The sequence below is a fragment of the Dipteris shenzhenensis genome, chromosome 31, assembly GCF_047967505.1.
Source record: "Dipteris shenzhenensis isolate YYH24624 ecotype China chromosome 31, Dip_SZ_1.0, whole genome shotgun sequence".
NCBI lineage: Eukaryota > Viridiplantae > Streptophyta > Polypodiopsida > Gleicheniales > Dipteridaceae > Dipteris > Dipteris shenzhenensis.
Window position 1 is genome coordinate 42,608,261 of NC_141626.1, and position 22,979 is coordinate 42,631,239.

Here is a 22,979-nt window from a genome sequence, read left to right on the forward strand (position 1 = left end):
TGAACGCGTTTACAGCTAAGACAAGACGTGGTTCTTGCTAACGACTCATTGTAGCTACCACATGAAGTCGACGGAAACTGATCGCTTCCACTTTTCTGGAGTGGATTTCTTGTGTGAAACGCGTTTTACAGCTATCTCGTACGTTGCGTCTGGACTCAAGCTCCCATGGATCAAGCTCCCGCGTATCCCTGGAGAATTTCACTCCCCATTAGCGCGTGCACATCCATAACGTGTGCATCAATCTGTCGCTATATGTCCCCCATCCTGTTCAGTTCGAAGCATAACAGACTTTGCGCCCAATCTCACATGGAGAATATCAGAGTAACCATACTGAACACGTCCACCATCCTGCCTGCTGTATCCTCCTCACCGCAACGCCTCTTCCTCTCCAGCCTCGACCTTGTCGTCCGCCACGTCCCTTACATGCTGGGGTTGCTTTTCTATGAAACAGCCGAGGAGGAGTACTCCGCCTTACTTTGCAATTTGAAAGAAAGCCTGTCTCTAGCGCTGGTGGAATTCTTTCCATGGGCCGGCAGACTGTCAAAAGGCGCGGATGGAAGGATTTGGGTGGATTGTAATGACTGTGGGATTGATTTTGTTGAGGCTTCTATCAATATTCCCTTCAGCGACCTACGCCCTGACTTTCACGTGAAGCCTTTTTTTACTGACCTGGCAAGATACTCTGAAGTGCACCACGCTGACTCCCCGGATCTGCCGCTTTTGGCTGTGCAGGTTGCTTCTTAACCCTTCTTATGTCTAAATTGTACACCTTATAGAAAAGACAGCCAGGAATTGCACCCAGAAAGTAGAGTTTCGCACCCAGCGGGCGTCGTTAATCTGTTTTGTCCACGCATTTAATGTTGCAAGCCGTCCTATATTGCAGTAAGTCGTTCGGCCCAATCCTGCAGGTTACGAAGTTTCTAGGTGGCGGAATAGTTCTGGGGGTCTCTGAGAATCACGTGATAGCCGACGGACGCTCGTTTTGGCACTTTATGGTATCTTGGGCAGAATGTGGAAGAGGCTTGCCCATTTCCAAATCACCTTGTCACGAAAGAGCGGTCCTAAGAGTAGACAATATATCAGAGGACGGAGGGCGGCTCATTCTTTTGCCTAATGTGAATGAATTGCAGACGGACCTGGTAGCGAAGCATTTTGAGAAGCTTGAAGAAAGAGTATTCCATTTCAGTGCGGAAACAATCAAGATGTTGAAAGTGAAAGCAAGTCACGCTGGGGTCAGAAGAGGAAGTGTATACTGTGTTATCAGCAGATTGCAGGGCACGAATGGTGCCACCATTGCCCGATTCCTACTTCGGCAACGCAATTCAATCGACGATAGCGGTGGCTACGGTAGGAGAGCTAATGGAAGAGAGTTTGGGTGCGACTGCCGCGAGAGTACACGAGGCAATCAAGCGCGTCGGCGACAAATCGGTGCGCGACATGATGCAGTGGTTGGAGGCGAGGAACAACCCATTTCAGCCGTTCAGGGTGGGAGGAAACTACGGCATAGTGGTGACGGGCACACCGCGGTTTCCAGCATACGACGTCGATTTCGGGTGGGGGAAGCCGGAAGCAGTGAGGGTTGGGAGGCTAATGAGGGACGGAGAGATGTGTTTGTTTCCTGGTAGGGAAGGCGACGGCAGTGTGGACGTGTTCATGAAGCTGAAGCCCAAAGCCATCCAGCAGCTCATCCACACCTCCTTCGATACTCTCCTCCTCAAGCCTACGGTTCCGCCATAGCTGCGCCTCCTCAAGGCTCCATGTACGTGTACACACACGTTCTGCACTTCCCTTTGTAGATCCCAGTTTGCAACGTTATGTTTTTTAGCCTCCTAATTCGACACCCTGCTCCATAGCTCATGCGCCCCCTCCAGGCTTCATGCGCGCACACACAGTCGTCAATTCATCTAAGCGCTTTCTGCACGTCGATTTGTAGATCACGTCTTGCAACGTTATGACCAGCCTACTAGACGAAGTTCACGATTTGGGAACCACGATTTCAACATAATTTCAAAAATCTAATAGACGAAGTTCACGAATTAAAAACGAAGGTCTATTTTGGGAGGTCTCTTTTCTGTACTTAATAGTACTTAAGGGTGCTAGGAGGAAGAAAATGGAGAGCTGGATGGCTGCGAGGAGAGGGGGTTCACACCACCATGGTCATAATATAATTAAAGGTTGCCACATTATTTCTCTATTAATAGACGCGTAAATAAATGCTCCACTAGAAAATTTAAAAAAGAGACAGACGCACTTATAGACGCGTTTATAGACACATTTATAGACGCACCTATAGACGCTTCTCGAATAGACAGACACGTATGTAGATGCATTTATAGATGCCCTGATAGATGTGCTACATAATATTTTTTAAATTTTGTGTGCTTGAACAGAACGCTGTGTATGTTGTGTATGCTATATAGTTACAGGAATCCCATTTCCACATTGTGTAATTCAATTCTTACAGCCAACCGCATTTTAATTAGTACTCTTGCAAGCACGTCTATAGCCGACAATTACAATTCCAAATAAAACATTACAACTCCAAAACGTTTAGTTCACAAGGCATTAATTGATAGAACGTTGCACAAGAAAATTGAAAGCGAAAAAAAAAAAAGAGTGTATATTAATTCATAGCTCAAAAAGTGCTTGTATGTACATATAGCATGAAGCTAAGCCATGTCCTATGGCTTCAAGTACCAAAAATAAGAGGAGTGTATATACAAGAGGCACGAAGCCAAGCCAGTGGCTTTAAGTACAAAAAAGAGTAGCTAGCACTACTTCTACGACTAATCTAAGTTCTCCACATTCTCGCTCCCTTCTGCGCTCCTTTCTCTGCCTCCTTCCTCGTCTTCTTCCTCATCTTCTGGTATAGGGTCGTGTAAACAAGGGACAACATATATCAATGTATGAAAAATCAAATCTTTACTTATAATATTGACATCTCAGGGGGGTCACTCATCATATGTAACCCTATCACATGAGTTCAATAGAAGGACATTTTTAATATCTAAATTTTACAAAAGTTAATTTACATAAGGGAGTATTTAAAACAATTTTGGAAAAAATTTATAGATTTGTATAGAAAAAGGGTACATTTTATTAATGAAAATTTTACAGATAAGGGATTTTAGAAATAGGTCTTGAACGCACGTGAGATAGAGGGATTGTACATAGTGACCCCCCCGAGATTGACATTATTTAATTACTTTCAAATACCTCAGGGGGCGCTCTAGTGGCCTGGATATACTGCTCCTCAATAATTAACCTGTCATTGTAGAAGTGCCTCCATGTATCTCCTCTACGATGGTGGCAGTGGTAGGCTATCTCGATAGGAGTAGGGTACTTGCCCATGATATCAAGTTGCAAGATGACACAATTTGCGGAGGGGTTAGTACAAAGAAACAACCTCCTAATAAACTACATAAACAATATAATTTGAGATTGATACTTACAAATTGGGCCTCCCATGATTCAACACCCCCTGCTCCAAAATGCACGCTTCCATATTGCTCCATTTGGATCCTTTGTGCCTCCACGTGCTGCAGACTGGGTTCCTTCTTCGCTGACTTCATTGCTTTCTTTCACTCATGCTTGTGAGCCGTGTGGGGCAGACCCCTTGGTGGTTGACCTCCCTTAAGCCTGGCAAGCTCCGCTAGTGCCTGCCTCTTAAGCAAAGATCTTTTATTGCCAAGTATCGTAACAATCTTTGACTTGGCCCATTTATCTATGAACTGAACAATGAACTGAACATTGGGGGGGTTAGGATACCTAGAGCAAACAGCAGCGAGGGTCTCATCAGCCAACCTCTTTGAATGGCCTTTATAGTAAATAAAGCAATCTCTGTAATTGTTAGCAATTATAGAGCGCATGAAGGCCATGATGTCCCCCCATGCATCCATTAAGATGCCTCCTGTCTGAGTGATGTCATAGTAGATCATGCCATCACCCGAAGGCATGTCTAAATCATCTAAATCATCCTCGTCCCCACCACCACCCCTCCCAAAGCACTGTGCCATGCATCCCCCACCGCTCTCCCTGCTACTACGCCTACTACTGTGTCATGTCAAGCTAGAATGTTGGCCACTTGTAGCTGGAGAAGCGACTCTCGACTGCACAGGACTACGTGGACCACTCATAGCTGGAGAACCGAGTCCCGACTGCACGGGAGTACGCTGATAGCTCTGTGAGACAGAAGGACCTCCTAACGGCATGGGGGAAGGGACATAGGGTGGCATGGGGGAAGGGACATAGGATGGCATGGGGGAAGGGGCTCGGCTATGTAGCTGGCCGGGTTGTGTTGACTCCGCTAGGGTAATCTCAGCTGGTGTGGGGTTGGGGTGGTTTGGAGTTTGTAGTGCCAACTCCTGGGGGGTATTTAGAGTATCCGTCATGTAGCCGAATAACTCCCCAGGACTGGGAGGGTGCCCCAAAAGGTTATATAACTCCCAAAAGATGGTCTCCCAAAGATCAAGTAAGGCTGAAGAGCTTCCTGGCCACATGATGAACTGGAAAAAAGAAAAAAAGAAGATTACTGATGAGTTGAGAAGAGAAAAAGAAGAGAAAAAGAGAGAAAAAGAGAGAAGGAAAGAGAGTAGAAAAGAGAGGAAAAGTGGGGATAAAAGAGAGGAGAAAGGAGAGGAAAAAAGAGGAGAAAAAGAGAGAAAAAGTGGAGATAAAAGAGAGGAGAAAGGAGAGGAGAAAGGAGAGGAAAAGAGAGGAGAAAAAGAAAGAAAAAGTGGGGATTAAAGAGAGGAGAAAGGAGAGGAAAAGAGAGAAAGAGAGGAGAAAAAAAGAGAGAAAAAGAGAGGAAATAAGAGAGAAAAATTACCACGAAAAGAGAAGAAAAGAGAGGATAAAAGAGAGAAGGAAAGAGAGAAAAATAGAGGAAAAGAAAGGAGAAAAAAAGAGAGAAAAAGAGAGGAGATAAGAGAGAAAAAGAAAGACGAAAAGAGAAGGAAAGAGAGGATAAAAGAGAGAAGGAAAAAGAGAGGAAAATATAGAGTGCAATCCCTTTTTTCAATCATGCTTTCCCTTTCCATCATTCATGCAATCCCCTTCTTCAATCATGCAATCCCTTTCCATCATTCATGCAATCCCTTTCTTCATTCATGCAATCACTTATTTCCATCATTCAATATGCAATCCTTTTCTTGGAAGTGGAAGTGGAAAGGGAAAGGGAAGAGGAAAGAGAAAGGAAAGGAAAGGGAAGGGAATGGAAGGGAAGGGATAGCTAGTAGGCCAGGGAAAAATAATAAAGCGCATCTATCTTTGCGTATAACAGTGCGTCTATAGACGTGGCAATTTGTTTCCAAAAAATAGAGTAGACACGCCTATAGACACGCTCTTAGATGCGCTCTTAGATGCACTTTTAGACGCGCTCTTTGATGCGTCTATAGATGCGCTCTGATAGACGGACTATTCTAAAAACTCGAAAAGGACATGCGCTCGACACAAAAGCACAACACTAGTACCAAAAACATTCGTATCTTGGATACGACAAAGGACGAATCCAAAGAGAGCAACTTTCAAAGAAGATCAACTGTAAAGAGACTTACCTTGGATAGAGGTATGGAAGCTTCTTGTCCTTCTTCAAAGCTTCTTCTCTTTCTTCTCTTCCTTGTTTACCCTTTGCTTCTCTTTCTTCTCTACCTTGTTCACCCTCTTCTCTTGTGTGCTTGGAGATGATTGTGTAACCTGGAGATAAGTGTGGATGCTTGGAGATAAGTGTGGATGCTCGGAACTATGTCTGTTAATAGCAAAGCAAGCCATGCGATGCTAAAAGTATGTGAAGAAAAGCAAGCATGCTAAAAGTAGGTTTAAAAATCATGTCTATAAGCATGTCTATATGTGCGTCTAATTGTGCGTCTATATACGCATCTAAATGTGTGTTTAATTGCGCATCTAAAATGCACCACAGAATAGACAGATGCAATTTTAGACGTGGTATCAGATGCATTTGTAGACGCGCACCACAGAATAGACAGACGCAGTTTTAGACACGGTATTAGACGTGCCATAGAGTTTTAAGATTAAATATTTGATACAAGAGCAAATTTTTTGGATTGTTTATTTATAGGATGTCTTCATCTTCAACAAGTAGCTCCAGTGAGGATGAATTTCTCCGTATCCACCATCGCAAAATGTGGTTGGAGCAAAAAATCAAATGTGTGTGTGATCAATGTCGAGGAAACATGTATCGTGCACGCAAGATTACACTCAATCACATCTCAAAGTATGGAGAATGGGATGCGACCGTAAACATGGTAAGTATTAAAGAGTTAAGGTTGATTGAGATACCTATGGGTATTCATATGTTTGAGTTATGATCCCATTTTAATTTGATATAGGATGCAGTGCCACACCCGCATATGTTGCCCTATGCTCGTCGTGAGGAGGCGAAGCGTCAGCAATATGAGCTGAGTGATGGTAATAGTAGACCTCCACCATTACCTCATGAAGCCGTGGAGGAGGAGGTGTTTGATGATATGGTGTGGGATTTATATGTCCATCAATCCAAAGGGAGGGATGATAGCATGGAGCAGGACGATCTTTTTACCACAGCATCGACTCCACTGCTTGAGGGGTGCACATTCTCTGTTCTACGTGCCTCCCTTGAGTTACTAAACTTGCAAACCATCTATGGATGGAGCAATGCAAGTTTGAATGCATTACTCAAGTAAGCTTTAAAGTCTATTTTGCAAACATGGTGAATTACGCTAGTGGGTCAATTACTCGAATGCTTTTCCTCATTTATGGTCTTCACGTGCAGGCTATTGTGTAAAATGCTTCCAAGGGAGAATAAATTACCGACCTCAAGAGATATGGCAAGGCAACATGTGACCTCTTTTGGAGGATTAGATTACAAGCGCATCCATGCATGCATCAACGATTGCATTTTGTTTTGTGGACTACATAAGGATGCAAGAGAGTGCCCTACTTATGGAGAGGCAAGATATAGAGCAGATCTTAAAACTTTGGACGTGCCTCGTAAGGTTCTGCGAAATTTTCCCATAATCCCTCACATCCAACATATGTTCAAGTGCAAATCCATTGCAGAGCTCATGTCATGGCATTCCTCCCATCGATCAATCGATGGCAAGTGGAGAACTCCCGCAGACTCTCCTGCATGGAAGCATATTGAAGACACATGGCCAAGCTTCAAGGAAGAACCTAGGAGCTTGAGACTTGGATTGGGTATGGATGGTGTGAACCCATTTGGTCTCAAAAGCACCTCTTACAGTGTATGGCCAGTGATATTGGTGAATTATAATCTTCCACCCTCTATGGCTATTAAGAAAGGACATGTTATGCTGTCCCTTCTAATTCTAGGGAAACATTTGATGTTTATTTGGAGCCTTTGATTGACGAGCTAGAGATACTTTGGAGAGGTATGGAGGTGCATGATATGAGCAGGCCTCCCTCATCACGAGAGTTCAACTATAAAGTAGTCTTGATGTGGATGATGCATGACTTCCCAGGCTATGGCGAGTGTTTAGGTAAGCATTACACTTCTAATTATGAGTAGGCAAAGGATGTGGCATCCTAAACCCACCTTCAACTCTTAATTGCATCTATTGTTCAGGTCTCACTACGTTGGGTTATCATGCATGTCCTGTTTGTGGTCACTCACTGTGGGAGATTGGATGAGAATTTGGGACGGTTCCATGACTCCTCCACCACTTGGCATGAGCTGGTAAGGGTTTGTAACTATTGTGTTCTATATTGGCTGGAAATAAAGATTGTCCGCTAACACCAGCTTTTGTTTAGATACTCCATCTTTTATCGTTTACCATATTGGTGCCACCTCAAGACTAATCACCTACTTGATCCCATGCATATCTTCAAGAATGTGGCATCTACCATTTGGGAACATTTAAATGGGACACGAGATTCTGTAGGCATAAGGGAGGATCTACGTGCCACAAGGAGGATGCATGAAGCTTGGCCACAAGAGAGACCAAATGGATGTGTTTTTTTACCTCGTGCACCATGGAGGGAGACCTGAACAATAGATGCAATTAAGAGCTGAAGGTGGGTTCAAGGTGCCACAATAGTTGCCTACTCATAATTAAAAGTGCAATGCTTACCTGAACACTCGCCATAGCCTGGGAAGTCATGCATCGTCCACATCAAGACTACTTTGTAGTTGAAGTCTTGTGATGAGGGAGGCCTACTCACATCATGCACCTCGATACTTCTCCAAAGTATCTCTAGCTCGTCAATCAAAGGCTCCAAATAAACATCAGGATTTTTAACTTTATGTTTCCCTGGAATTAGAAGGGACAACATAACATGTCCTTTCTTAATAGCCATAGAGGGTGGAAGATTATAATTCACCAATATCACTAGCCATACACTATAAGAGGTGCTTTTGAGACCAAATGGGTTCACACCGTCCATACCCAATCCAAGTCTCAAGCTCCTAAGTTCTTCCTTGAAGCTTGGCCATGTGTCTTCAATATGCTTCCACACAGGAGTGTCTGCAGGAGTTATCCACTTGCCATCGGTTGATCGATGGGAGGAATGCCATGACATGAGCTCTGTAATGGATTTGCACTTGAACATATGTTGGATGCAAGGGATTATGGGAAAATGTCACAGAACCTTACGAGGCACGTCCAAAGTTTTGAGATCTACTCTATATCTTGCCTCTCCACAAGTAGGACACTCTCTTGCATCCTTATGTAGTCCATGAAACAAAACGCAATCATTGATGCATGCATGGATGCACTTGTAATCTAACCCTCCAAGAGAGGTCACATGTTGCCTTGCCATATCTCTTGAGGTCGGTAATTTATTCTCCCTTGGAAGCATTTTACACAATAGCCTGCATGTGAAGACCATAAATGAGGAAAAGCATTCGAGTAATTGACCCACTAGCATAATTCACCATGTTTGCAAAATAGACTTTAAAGCTTACTTGAGTAATGCATTCAAACTTGCATTGCTTCATCCATAGATGGTTTCAAGTTTAGTAACTCAAGGGAGGCACGTAGAACAGAGAATGTGCACCCTTCAAAGAGTGGAGTCGAGAGGGAGTCGATGCTGCGGTAAAAAGATCATCCTGCTCCATGCTATCATCCCTCCCTTCGGATTGATGGACATATAAATCCCGCACCATATCATCAAACACCTCCTCCTCCATGGCTTCATGAGGTAATGGCAGAAGGCTACTATCACCATCACTCCATGCATCCGTAACGGTCCCTCCTGAAGATCCCACCTCATATCGCCGATGCTTCGCCTCCTCACGATGAGCATAGGGAAACATATGCGGGTGTGGCACTGCATCCTATATCAAATTAAAACAGGATCATAACTCAAACATATGAACACCCATAGTAATGAAACACAGAGCCTCCCTAGGTTGTCATATGGCTGAACCTAATGATGTCCATTGCACTGGGGCAGGACTGCACTGATGCATAGGTATCCTCATGCTGAGGAATTATCTGCTAATTGAAAGAGGTGGTGATCACTAGTGGATCCAAGGGTGGTGCAATGCAGCATGACTGAGCCGATGCTAGAATGTCCTCAAGGATGATGTGCTGATTTGTACTACTAAAAGGAACTAGTTCCAATGTATGCTCTATGTCAGAGGTGAAAGCGTCAGTGATGGATGCTAAAAAATCACCTGAAAAGATAAATGTGTTATGGCATAAATCTCTGTATGCAGCAGAGATGTGAGCGCCTCGTAGGACTTACCTACTAAATAACTGCATGATCAATGGTGACCTCTTGCTAAGTATTTGCATCTGATGTGATAGTAGATGGAGTCGGATCCATGCATGAATGTGATGACTGTGCATCACTAGAGTCAGATTGTGCTGATGCCTCATACTAAGGACTTATCGTCAAGTTTGCCTTGTGCTGAGGGTTTATTGCTGAATGTGCTTCGTGTTGAGGGCTTACTGAGAAGTGTGCCTCATGCTGAGGGCTTACTATCGAATGTGCCTCGTGCTGAGGGATTATCGACAAATATTGTGCCTCATGCTAGGGGCTTATTGAGGAATGTGCATGATCAACAATTGTGGGCTGATCCATGCTAACATCCTAAATATTTGCATCTAATCTCTCTAGGCGAATGAGGCTTGATTCGGTGTCATAAACTAGTACATGGACCTGTGACAATAAATGGTCGAAGGCGGTTCTTTTTCCACTCGTGGATCTTGTCTAGAGACATGATTGGTGTATCATTAGCTAAGTGATGTGGATAACTCCATGATGGAGGCGGTCTGGTGCTCCATGCAAGTGGCTTACCCGTGTACTAGGTGAGACTGTGTACCCATGAGAACATTGTGTGAGGTGCCACTTGGGGGCTTATGCTAAACTGTCAAAACCAAGTCATGTGAGAACTATGATCTGCCAAGGATCAAGCCTATAACCGAATGATGACAACTGTGTGTCGGGACAGCCAAGAGGCTGTACAAGGTTGATGTGTATGTGTGTAGGAACCGATGCCAGAAAAGAGTCAACAAATGTGACTGTACATGGGTGGCATGTGTGGGCTAGAAGAATGAAACAATCCTAAATCCGAGAAAGATCACTCTACCAAGTGATGAACTACCGAATGCCAGGTGTATTGATCTGGTATCAGATGTATGAAAGTGAATACCGATGATAGATCAAATGGGACTCATGTTGGTGGGAACTAATCAGGTAATGCGGCAATGGCTTACTTGGCTTGGTGGAGTTGGATCTCCTTTATGGCTGAGCTAGTCTATAGCTAGACTACACGTCGAAGCATCAAATATAGCAAATGAATTTTTTCTTAATTCATTTTAGGTGCTGGGTACAGTGCAAAGGATAAAGACTCGGTGGTTTCGATGAAGAGCATTCAATGATGCTGGCCTGTGGAAAATTTAGATGTGAAATCTTATGTAACAAGTGCATAGAGAGCAAGTTGGGAGCAATTTTCCTTTTTGAAGCATTGCAAAACTCCTCCTGGATCAAAAGATACGGCCCCCGAAAGGATAGACCAAGCTTTGATCCCAAGAAGGTCAAAAAATGATGATGTGGCATGTGGGGAGGTGGCAATAGGTGGTCACATGCTGCGTGCACTATGTGCCTAGCAAGGGGTGTGCCATGTGGCATAGTGAGGTGGCCTATGATGGCACTGCTATGATTGGATGCTGACTTGGCACTGGTGACATGTCATAGATAGTGATGCCGTGGCAACTATTATAGTTTTGATGATGTCACAACAAGACAAAGCGCCCACAGACGTGCACACAGATGCATTTACTGAACTTAAAAAAAAACTTACGGGCCCATGAGTCTTATGCATAAGCATAAGAGAAGGAGACATATGCTCATGCTTATGCTTATGCATGAGCATAATAGAAGGAGACATATGCTCATGCATAAGCATGAGCATATGTCTTTCTTTCCCTCTTTCCTTTCCCTCTTCTCTCTTTCTTTCCCTCTTTCCCCTTTTCCAATCTCTCTTTCCTTTCCCTCTTCTTCTCTCTTCTCCTCTTTCCCCCCCTCTTTTCCCTCCTCTTTTCCCTCCTCTTTTCCTCCTCTTCTCCTCTTTTCCCTCCTCTTTTCCCTCCTCTTCTCCTCTTTTCCCTCCTCTTTTCCTCTTCTTCCTCTTTTCCTCTTCTTCCTCTTTTCTCTCTTCTTCCTCTTCTTTCCCTCTTCTTCTCTCTTCTTTCCCTCTTCTTCTCTCTTTCTCCTCTTCCAATCTCTTTTCCTTTCCCTCTTCTTCCTCTTCTCCTCTTCTTTCTCTTTTCCCTCTCCTTCCTCTTCTTTCCCTCTTCTTCTCTCTTCTTTTCCTTTTTCCTTTCCCTCTTCTTCTCTCTTCTTTCCCTCTTTCCTTTCCCTCTTCTTCTCTCTTTCCCCTCTTCCAATCTCTTTTCCTTTCCCTCTTCTTCCTCTTTTCCTCTTCCTCCTCTTTTCCCTCTTCTTCCTCTTCTTTCCCTCTTCTTTTCCCTCTTCTTCCTCTTTTCCTCTTCTTCTCTCTTTCCCCCCTTCCAATCTCTTTTCCTTTCCCTCTTCTGCCTCTTTTCCTCTTCTTCCTCTTTCCTTTCCCTCTTCTTCTCTCTTTCCCCTCTTCCAATCTCTTTTCCTTTCCCTCTTCTTCCTCTTTTTCTTTGCCTATGCCTATGCCTATGCCTATGCTTATGTTTGTTTTTTGTTTTTTTTTTTTGTGTTTGTGTCTATGTTAGACATGGGATAACGTCACACGTCTGACGAGTATGGACAGCCTCGCAGGAGGAGACATCACGATCTATATGCCAGAGGACTTTGATTCCTCTCAGGTGACACCTGAGGGGACTACCCCTAGTCTGACTCCTCTCGGACTTAGCACTGCAACTAACACTGGTTCGACTCCTCTTAGATGTAGCACTGCGACTACCCCTCAGGGAACTCCTTTGCTAGTTGCACATGGCTTTGTCGAGAGTCCTGACAAGTTTTTAGCGTAGATGACCAATGAGGAGGCAGCGAGATTCTTCTCTTTGCTATCTCAGAGGACCTAGCAATTCCCTCCCCTACACCAACGGCTGGACCTACAGCCCAACCGTCCCCTCGTGCCCGAGGGCTCATCACGTGTGCGTGCCTCTCATAAGGGAAGGAAGAGTAGGAGGGTCCGCTTATGTTGTGCTGACTCAGGAGATGTAGATGAGTCAGCACACTCACATCCCTACAGGTGTCCACTTGGTCCGAAGACATAGTATCAGTCAAGTCCCTTGCCCTCTCCTACTCCCACTGCTACTCCTCGCTCCGGAAGCGCTCGCACAACTTCCACTCCTGACTCTACTACCATCAGTCCTCCTTACTCAATCGAGGATCTCTCCTATCAAATCACAACTGTCAGAGAGATAATAGAAGATAGAAAGGGCAAAGCAGTGATGGCCACCATGAGGTGGTTGATGAGCCATCACTTCAAGAGCAGCATTGCTACCGATTGGCGGTATCAAGATGACCAAAAGAAGCATGTGATCATCGATGAATTAAAATAAAAATACCCTAACCGGCCAAATTGGGAGTTTAATGAAAATTATATGCGAGAGCACATGGTTTGGTCTTGAAGCATCGTAGATCAACCTTGCGTACTTCCATCGCAAAGGGGATGGCTAAACCTAGCTGGGCAGACAAAGCTGATTGGAAGTTCTTCAAGAAGCAGAATAGGGACCATCTCGAAATGTTCGAGGGTCAGAGGAGGGCTGGGAAGAGACGACTGGACATCGTAGGTACTTCGCACTTTGGTGTAGGTGGACGGTTGGCGTTCGAGGCAACTGTGGTAAGTCTACTTCTTCTCATTTAATGTATTGTTCTATTTGATTTACTACATATTACATGCACTTTATCTAACTCTAACTCTCGTAAATTGGATCCACAGCAAGCTACGATGGGTCATCTTCCTACAGATGCAGAGACGCAATGCACATTTCGCATAGGAACAAAGCCGTGGTTTATTGAGCAAGAGGCAATGTGAGCGACGGTCGATTGGGCTGAGGTGGCTGCTTGCACGGTATAAGTCTACTCCTACTTGTAATCTCATTTCTTAAGTTGTTTTATTCTTTAAGTTCCAATCTAATTTTCAATTTATATGGTTCACTCTTAGGGTCAAAGCTCGAGCATCCCATCACCAGAGGTGAGCAATCACTAGGGCCAGGGATCAGATGCATGTGATGAGGATCAGGGAGAAGGCATAGCTCACGAGGACCAAGGATCAGGCCAACAAGATGAGGACAAGGACGAGGACGACGAGGATGATTCGAATGAGTAGTAGTAGTACTAGTCGTAGCAGTTTGCATATACTTCGCCATGTATGTCATTTTGTATATCCGCTTGTTTGAGCAATTTTGTATCACCCTTTTTGAAAGGGTAATTTTGTAACAAACAATGTTGTATATGTATATGCTTTTGTTTCTCGATCATTTCATTTTGAGCGATTTTGTATTACTCTTTTCGCAAGAACGTTTTTTTGTAATTACAAAAAAAAAAGCATTAGTGGAGCAAAACAGGGCTTGCTATGGCCCTGTTTAGCCCCACTAATGCTTTTTTTTAAAACTATTAATCGTCGCTATATAGCAACGTTTACCAGTGTCACTATATAGCTACGATTATCAGTGTCGCATCAGATCCACTCCCGTTGTAATCAAACAAAGGTTCTTAGCCACCAAATGGCTACGGATTTTCACCTTCTAGATGGGATAGTTTGTCAAATCAAGCTTATACCTAGATGAATCCAGGAACATTCCCAAAATCATCCTCTAAAAACACAACATAGTGCAGTTTCAATCTCACAATAGTCACTCATAAGATTGAAAACCATAAACTCCATCATGCATAGTAGGGACTAGCTACTATGACATCCCCACTGATGTCATCAGCGCCCAACAGTGGGTGTAGACCATAGTATAAAAACATGCTCTCACACATACAAATCCACACATGCACACATACTTGAGCATCCATTTATACAAAGTCTTCGTACTTGATGAAGGATCCTTCAGGCATTACTTATGATGCTTCATTGAAGGGAAGAGGGCAAAGGAACAAGTTTACCTAGAGGGCACAATCATAGGAGGAAAGGTGGTACAAGTATTCAACTTTGTTCATGCTACTTTGCACCATTTGATCCATGCACTCTTTGCTAGGTCCTTCAGCCCCAGTACTTATGATGCTTCATTGAAGCAAGTAGAGATGAGGGCAAAGGAAGAAGGGAAGCTAGAGGGTGCAATCACAGAAGGGGATGTGGTACAAAGAATCAATTTTGTTTGTGCTAATCTACACCATTTGATCCATGCTCTCCTTGCTAGAATCGCATGCTTGTATTAGGCCCAATAGTTCCATACATATTTGCACCCTAGAAACATCTTGCTTGATTTTATTTCAAATGGTGCATGTCGAGTGGGAATCATTGATTGAGGAATGACTCAATATATTTCAAAGAAGTGTAGAAAGGCCTTTATAAAACTAAATCCTTCAAATCATATTCTCAAGAATGAGCAAGACCATGCTCAAAAACACTAGCTTGCACCAGTGTTACAGGTTTTTGCACTATAAGAGAAAACTTGACATGCTTATGAAGTCCATTGTGTTCCACATTCACAACAAGACAAAGTACCTACAGACGTGCATACAGACGTGTTTATTGAACTTTAAAAGAAACTTACAGGCGCATCTATTTGCATGTCTAGAGACCGGCGTCTAATGGCGCATCTATATAGCCGATAGATGCGCATATAAATGCATAAATAGACGCTCTGCTAGAAAATTTAAAAAATAGATAGATGCATCGTTAAATGCGTGTATAGATGCATTTATAAATAGCCTTATAGATGCTTTTATAGGCATGCAAATAAACACTCCTCAAACAGACAGATGCGTATATAGATGCATTTATAGACGCCCTGATAGACGCGCTACATAATATTTTTTAAATTTACAGAATGCTGTGTATGTTGTGTATGCTATGTAGTTACAGGAATCCCATTTCTACATTTTTGTAATTCAATTCTTACAGCCAATCGCAATTTAATTAGCACTCTTGCAAGCACGTCTATAGCCGACAATTACAATTCCAAATAAAACATTACAACTCCAAAATGTTTAGTTCACAAGGCATTAATTGATAGAACATTGCACAAGAAAATTGAAAGCTCAAAAAGTGCTTGTATGTACATATAGCACGAAGCTAAACATCCTGTGGCTTCAAGTACCAAAAATAAGAGCAGTGTATATACAAGAGGCACGAAGCCAAGCCAGTGGCTTTAAGTACAAAAAAGAGTAGCTAGCACTACTTCTACAATTAATCTAAGTTCTCCACATCCTCGCTCCCTTCTATGCTTCCTTCTCCGCCTCCTTCCTTGTCTTCTTCCTCGTCTTCTTGTGCAGGGGCCTGTAAACAAGGGACAACATATATCAATGTATGAAAAATTAAATCTTTACTTATAATATTGACATTATTTAATTACTTTCAAATACCTCAGGGGACGCTCTAGTAGCTCGGATATACTGCTCCTCAATTATCAACCCATCATTATAAAAGTGCCGCCATGTATCTCCTCTGTGATGGTGGCGGTGGTAGGCTATCTCGATAAGAGTAGGGTACCTACCCACGATATCAAGCTACAAGATGACACAATTTGCGGAGGGGTTAGTACAAAGAAACAACCTCCTAATAAACTACATAAACAATATAATTTGAGATTGATACTTACAAATTCGGCCTCCCATGATTCAACACCCCCTGCTCCAAAATGCACACTTCTATATTGCTCCATTTGGATCCTTCGTGCCTCCATGCCCTGCATATTGGGTTCCTCCCTCGCTGACTTCATTGCTTTCTTCCACTCACGCTTGTGAGTGGTGTGGGGCAACCCCTTGGTGGTTGGCCTCCCTCGAGCCTGGCAAGCTCCACTAGTGCCTGCTTCTTAAGCGAAGATCTTTTATTGCCAAGTATCATAACAACCCGTTGACTTGGCCCATTTATCTATGAACTGAAGATTGGGGGGTTAGGATACCTAGAGCGAACAGTAGCAAGGGTCTCATCAGCCAACCTCTTTGGCTGGTCTTTGTAGTGGATAAAGCAATCTCTGTAATTGCTAACAATTATAGAGCACATGAAGGCCATGATGTCCTTCCCCCGTGCATCCATCAAGATGCCTCCTATCTGAGTGATGTCATAGAAGATCGTACCATCACCCGGAGGCACGTCTAAATCATCTAAATCATCCTCGTCCCCACCACCACCCCTCCCAAAGCACTGTGCCATGCATCGTCCACCGCTCTCCCTGCTACTATACCTACTACAGTGTCGTGTCGAGCTAGTACGCTGGCCACTCGTAGCTGGAGACTGCATAGGACTACGTGGACCACTCGTAGCTGGAGAACCGAGTCTTGACTGCACAGGAGTACATCGATGGCTCTGCGAGATAGAAGGACCTCCTGACGGCATGGGGGAAGGGGCATAAGACAACATGGGAGAAGGGGCTTGGCTGTGTAGCCAGCTGGGCTGTGCTGACTCCGTTGGGGTAATCTCAGCTGGTGTGGGGTTGGGGTGATTTGGAGTCTATAGTGCCGACTTCTGGGGGGTGTTTAGAGTACCCATCATGTAGCCGTATAACTCCCCAGGATTGGGAGGTTTCCCTAAAAGGTTATATAACTCCCGAAAGATGGTCTCCCGAAGATCAGGTGAGCTTGAAGAGCTTCCTAGCCACATGATGAACTGGAAAAAAGAAAAAAAGAAGATTACTGATGAGCTGAGAAGAGAAAAGGAGAGAAAAATTACCACGAAAAGAGAGGGAAAGAGAGGATAAAAGAGAGAAGGAAAGAGGGGCGAATATAGGAAAAGAGAGGCAAATGATTTTCTTGGAAGTGGAAGTGGAAAGGGAAAGGGAAAGGGAACTAGAAAGAGAAAGGAAAGGAAAGGGAAGGGAAGAGAAGAGAAGGGAAGGGAAGGGAAGGGAAGAGAAGGGAAGGGAAGGGAAGGGTCTAAAACTGTTAGAGCGTGTCTATAGACGCGTCTGGCAAACACATCTATTTTCATGTATAACAGTGCATCTATAGACATGGCTATCTATGTTTGAAAATAGAGTAGATGCATCTGTAGACGCGGCTATAGACACGGTTTTAGACGTGCTCTGAGATGCATCCATAGACACGCTCTGACAGACGGACTATTCTAAAAAGTGGAAAAGGACATGCGCTCGACACAAATGCGTAACACTGAACACAAAATCATTCGTTTCTTGGATACGACAAAGGACGAATCCAAAGAGAGCAACTTTTAAGAAGATCAACTGTAAAGAGACTTACCTTGGATAGAGGTATGGAAGCTTCTTGTCCTTCTTCAAAGTTGCTTCTCTTCCTTCACCCTCTTCTCCTGCATGCTTAGAGATGATTGTGTAAGCCTGGAAGTAAGTGTGGGTACTTGGAGATAAGTGTCGGACTGTGGATTTGTTAATAGCAAAGCAAGCAAGCCACGTGAAGCTTATGTGAAGAAAAGCAAAGCAAACACGCAAAAAGTAGATTTGAAAACCGCATCTATAAGTGCGTCTAATGGCGCATATATACACGCATCTAAATACGCATGTAATTGCACATCTAAATACATAGAGCAAATGCAGTTTTAGACGTGCAGCACAGAATAGACAGACGTGGTTTTAGATGCAACTTTAGACACGCCTTAGAGTTTTAAGATTAAATATTTGAAGAAAAGCAAATTTTTTTGGGTTGTTTGTTTGTAGGATGTCTTCATCTTCAACAAGTAGCTCCAGTGAGGATGAATCCCTCCGTATCCACCATCGCAAATGTGGTTGGAGCAAAAAATCAAATGTATGTGTGATCGATGTCGAGGAAACATATATCATGCATGTAGGATTACACTCAATCACATCTCAAAGTATGGAGAATGGGATGCGACCATAAACATGGTAAGTGTCAAAGAGTTAAGGTTGATTGCACTTATGATTTCGTATACAGTCCATACTTGATGCATATTAGTGGTTGGATCCATGATTTCAGATCAGTCCCTTCAGTAGCATTTGGCACCGCATATGCCTTAGGGCCATCTTATAATTTTTCAATTGTATTTCATGCTTCTAGGCCTTTACACTGTCAGCTTCTTCTTAATGAGCTTATGACAGATACTTCATCCCATGCCGATGGATGTTTAGCCATGCACACATCAGACGACCTTTAACTCATGATAGTTGAGCATATATGTAGGATAGGTCTTCATAGCTTGTTAGCTTTATGGGCCTTTTCTTTAGCAAAGCAGTGTATCATATTTATACCTTCGGCCCTATATTTTTAGCTCCTAGATCACTCTTTCCACACTAACTATGCAGTCTTCTTCAACCCTGCATCATTTGACGGAGATTATATACAATTCTATTGTAGGATACCTTCACCCTTCAATGTCAATTCTTTTGGGTTGGTGACACTCTTGTTTGTCAACCTATGGGATCACATTGCCATTGCTACATCAACTAGCTTCACATTCAAATGCCTCTTCTATAGAGCAATTGCATAGTCCACGATGAATTATGGCATGTTCAACCTTGACATGTTCACACACAGCCATTCACGTAGTCATCTTTTGATCGACTAGTCTTTGATCCAGGTGGACTTGATTTTCTATATATTTCCTTCCTCTTTCTTTCGGCCTTTATTCTGGGTTTTATTCCCAAAGGCAAAGGATGAACCAAAACTGAAGAGGGGGAAATCCACATTATGTACAAGATCATAAGTTGTACTCATTGTACATGCTTCCGCTACATAGTCACTGTGCTCACACATGCACATACTACTCCAATTTCTTTCAGTTTTGGATGATATCATATGCACCAAATGAAATCCATAGTAGGTCTAGTAAATACACCCTCTACTCATCTAGTGCAATTTAAGAGGGGGTGTTAAGGATGGGTAAACTGCACCATCTACATAGGGCATAGGGGCAAACGCTAACCCTAATCCGAGAGGTTCACATCATGTATATCTTCGTGTTCATTGTCAATACACTTATTGTATAGGTAGCTATATCGTGTGCACTCCTCCCTCTGTTCCTCTCACTTCCACTATCAAGAAAGAGGAATTCTAGCATAGAGAGGTGATTTTATGCAATCTTTTGTAATTTGGACAGCCCTTGACATGCATATGCTTGTAAATCCAGCTTATTTAATCTTGCATAAAGGCCACACATTTCTATTCAAAAAATGGTTTCCAAAACAATTACACGGGCTCTATATTTTGAGAAATCTTAACATCAAAAAGAGGAACCATAGCTTAGATAGAATTTCAAATGCAATGAATAAAAAGAAGATGACAATATTCTTAGGAATCCCACATGCCACCATGGTTGCAAGATGCTAGATTTTTAGAGATAAGTGCCTACAACTTGGAACACTCAAGATTGAATGCTAACATTGCAAAACACAAACATTCGTGCGTTATTTTTTATGAGCACCAAGCTTCCTCACTTATTGTAGAGAAGACTACTACAACTGATCCCAACCCTACTATTGATGTTGGTCCCTCCACCCAGATCCTCTCTACCCAAAGATTTGATGATGCTACTCTCACCTCTCAGATGCATGTTATTGAAGAGATGTCTATTGACCCTACCCAAGGTGTTCTTTGCTGCTATTCCTACTGTTAATGTTCCTGCTATTTTCAAAGCAGGCCGCAATGAAGAGCCCACCAGCTTCTCTTTCCATGTTCCTGGTGCATCTCTCAACAATTACTGAAGACTTTACTGCTTTTTATTGCTACTACTCTTTTTGTAAGAGGTTGATTCTGCCTGAGGATAGCTCACTACTTTTGGATGAACTATGATGATATACAAAGGTTATAATATATATTTTTTCTGCCCCGCCTAAAAAAAAAGAATGGCTACATGTGGTTCTCCCTACTACTGAAGAGGATCTTAATTGTAAAGAGGATTGTGTTTTATTGGTGTCTATAACTGGTTCTTGAATATTCCATCTTCCTGTCCTTTTTTTTTCCATCAACATATGGAAAGTCATATTCGACGATGGCAACCATTGCAAAATGTGAAACGGTTGAGACGTTGTGCCTCCCAAACCTCTCCTTTATAGAGAAATAATGTGGCAACCTTTAATTATAGTATGACTATCCAGTGGTATGAACCACCTCTCCCCGCATCCAAGCACAAAAAGAGACCTCCAAAATACGTTTTTAATTCGTGAACTTCATCTATTAGGATTTTGAAATTATGTTGAAGTTGTGACATGATTATTCTTGGTTCAGAAATCATGAACTTCATCTAGTAGACTGGTCATACGTTGCAAGACGTGATCTACAAATCGACGTGCAGAAGGCGCTTAGATGAATTGACAACTGTGCGCGCGCGCATGAAGCCTGGAGGGGGTGCATGAGCTATGGAGCAGGGTGTCAAAGGACGCTAAAAAACATAACGTTGCAAGATGGTATCTACAAAGGGAAGTGCAGATTGTGTGTGTACACGCACATGGGCTATGATGATGTGGCACTTTGAGCCTATGTGGTAGATGAGGTGACACGTGGAAGATAAGCTAACATGGTATGATAAGATGTAGATGGCCACATGTTACTAGTGTGATGACCCTATCCTATAGGTGCCACGTGTTGTAATTTGGCTTATCGAAATCTTTTGAGGTGCTGACAAAATCTTTAAGATTTCGTCATCTCCTCCGTTGGCCATTCGGAGGAGAGCTGATGTCGAAAACTAAAACACAAGCTTTTTATTTTTCTTGCTGAGCATAAATAGCGGCTTTGCAATGAAGGAGATGGGATACATGGTGAGATATCGAGCTCCACTCGTGATATGCCAGGGTGACCGTTGTGCATTTATGTCACCGACTTATTAGCTGCAGATGCGGTTGGTACACGGCCCATGAATAATAGCTGGAGGACAGCTATCTTTATGTACTCTAGTTAGTGGCTCAGTTAGTATGCCACCTAGGTTAGTTGAGTTTGGCTTGAGACCCACATATAGGGTTCATCTATTCCTTTTTGTAAGAGAGAGTTTTTTGGCTTTCACAACTAAGAAGAGGAAAATTATTTTTAGCCTCCACCTTTGTGTGTATTTCCCCATTGTGTATGTGAGAAAGCTACAAGTGAGACTCCTTACCTCTCTCTCACTCTCTTTACATGGTATTAGAGCTCGGTTCGTGGTAAGGAGCTCGAGGAAGCAAACCAGTTCGTAGTGTCTTGGTAAGAGGATCAGTGTTGCTTTTGTTTCTCGAGTTTGGGAGCAAATCTCTGCAGGTTGCACAATCGAAAAGTGCAAGAGTGCATTGTCTCAGATTGAGACGCCCTTCACAGTGCGGCGAGAGGGTAGTATATGCTACGTGGCCGTTTCGGAGCCTATTTTGGTGGCATTTTTTTTTATTTGAGGCCATTTCGGGGCTCGTTTTGGTGGCGAAAGTTTTTCTGTAGGCACTCAAAAAAGTGGCTTATTTTGGCTGTGCAACCATTGTTCCGCAGGTCGGTGAAAAGTTGCCACAGAAATTGTATCCTATGCCTATGCGCAAAGATATTGGGAGTGACAATATCATTCTTATTACCTGTTGATGCAAAATCATCACTAGGAAGTGACTGTGTGGTCAAATACCACTTTCGTCAGTTTTGCATATTTGCCTTGTGAGGCAGAAGTTGTGTTTTTTGCAGTGATAGAATATTTTGCAGTGTTCTATAATGACGTTTGATTCTCTTTCACAGATTGTCACTAAAAAGCTTGGCAAGAACAACTTCCAAGCATGGAAGTTTAGAATGACAAATTTCCTTATGGGAAAATGCTATTGGGAGTTCATTACAGGAAATGAAGAAGAACCAGTTCTTCCTAATGTTCCCAATCAATAGGAAATGCAGGCATTTAAAGGCTGGAATGAGAGAACCAGAAAAGTTATGTATTGGCTGTCTATCAGTATTTCAGATTCTATGATTGTGCATATTCAGGATGCAAGCACGCCAAAGGAGACGTGGGATACTTTGGCAAAAATGTACAGCACAAATACACAAGCCAAGAAAATGCAGCTCAAGCAGGAGTTGCACAATGTGTAGAGAGAAAATATGAGCATCAATGACTACCACATGAAGGTGAAGAAGATTGCAGATGCACTTGCTTCCATTGGGTTGCAAGTGGAAGATGATGATTTAGTTTCTGTGACCTTGAATGGGGTCTAGGAAAGGATTATGCATAGTTCCGGACATCCATTGCCATCCGTGAAAAATTTCCTGATTTTGAGGAGCTGATTGCTCTCCTAATTTCTGAAGAGCAGAGAAATGGTGGTGCATCTTCTTCAGGAGGAACTTCAAAAGAAATTGTCTCCTACTCAAATGCTGGAAGAGGTAGAGGCAGAGGTAGAGTAGGCCGATCTAGAGGCCGTGGCAGATCTCAGAATATGCAGTAAATTCAAGAAAACGAGTCCTATGGAGGAGGACATGGTAATCTTAGAGGCAGGGGGAGCCAAAGATGTCGTGGTGGATGGCAGAGAGGCCAAAATGCAAACATCAATGTT

At 43.1% G+C, this 22,979-nt stretch overlaps 1 protein-coding gene across 1 annotated transcript; it reads left to right on the forward strand.

Annotated features, from left to right (window-relative positions):
* The first annotated feature begins 306 nt into the window (after positions 1–306).
* On the forward strand, positions 307–1,737 carry LOC147881478 (hydroxycinnamoyltransferase-like). Its single transcript, XM_087402399.1, has 3 exons — positions 307–732; positions 909–1,221; positions 1,268–1,737. Exons 1-3 carry the CDS (start codon positions 307–309, stop codon positions 1,735–1,737), a joined length of 1,209 nt encoding a protein of 402 aa, XP_087258525.1.
* Positions 1,738–22,979: the final 21,242 nt, after the last annotated feature.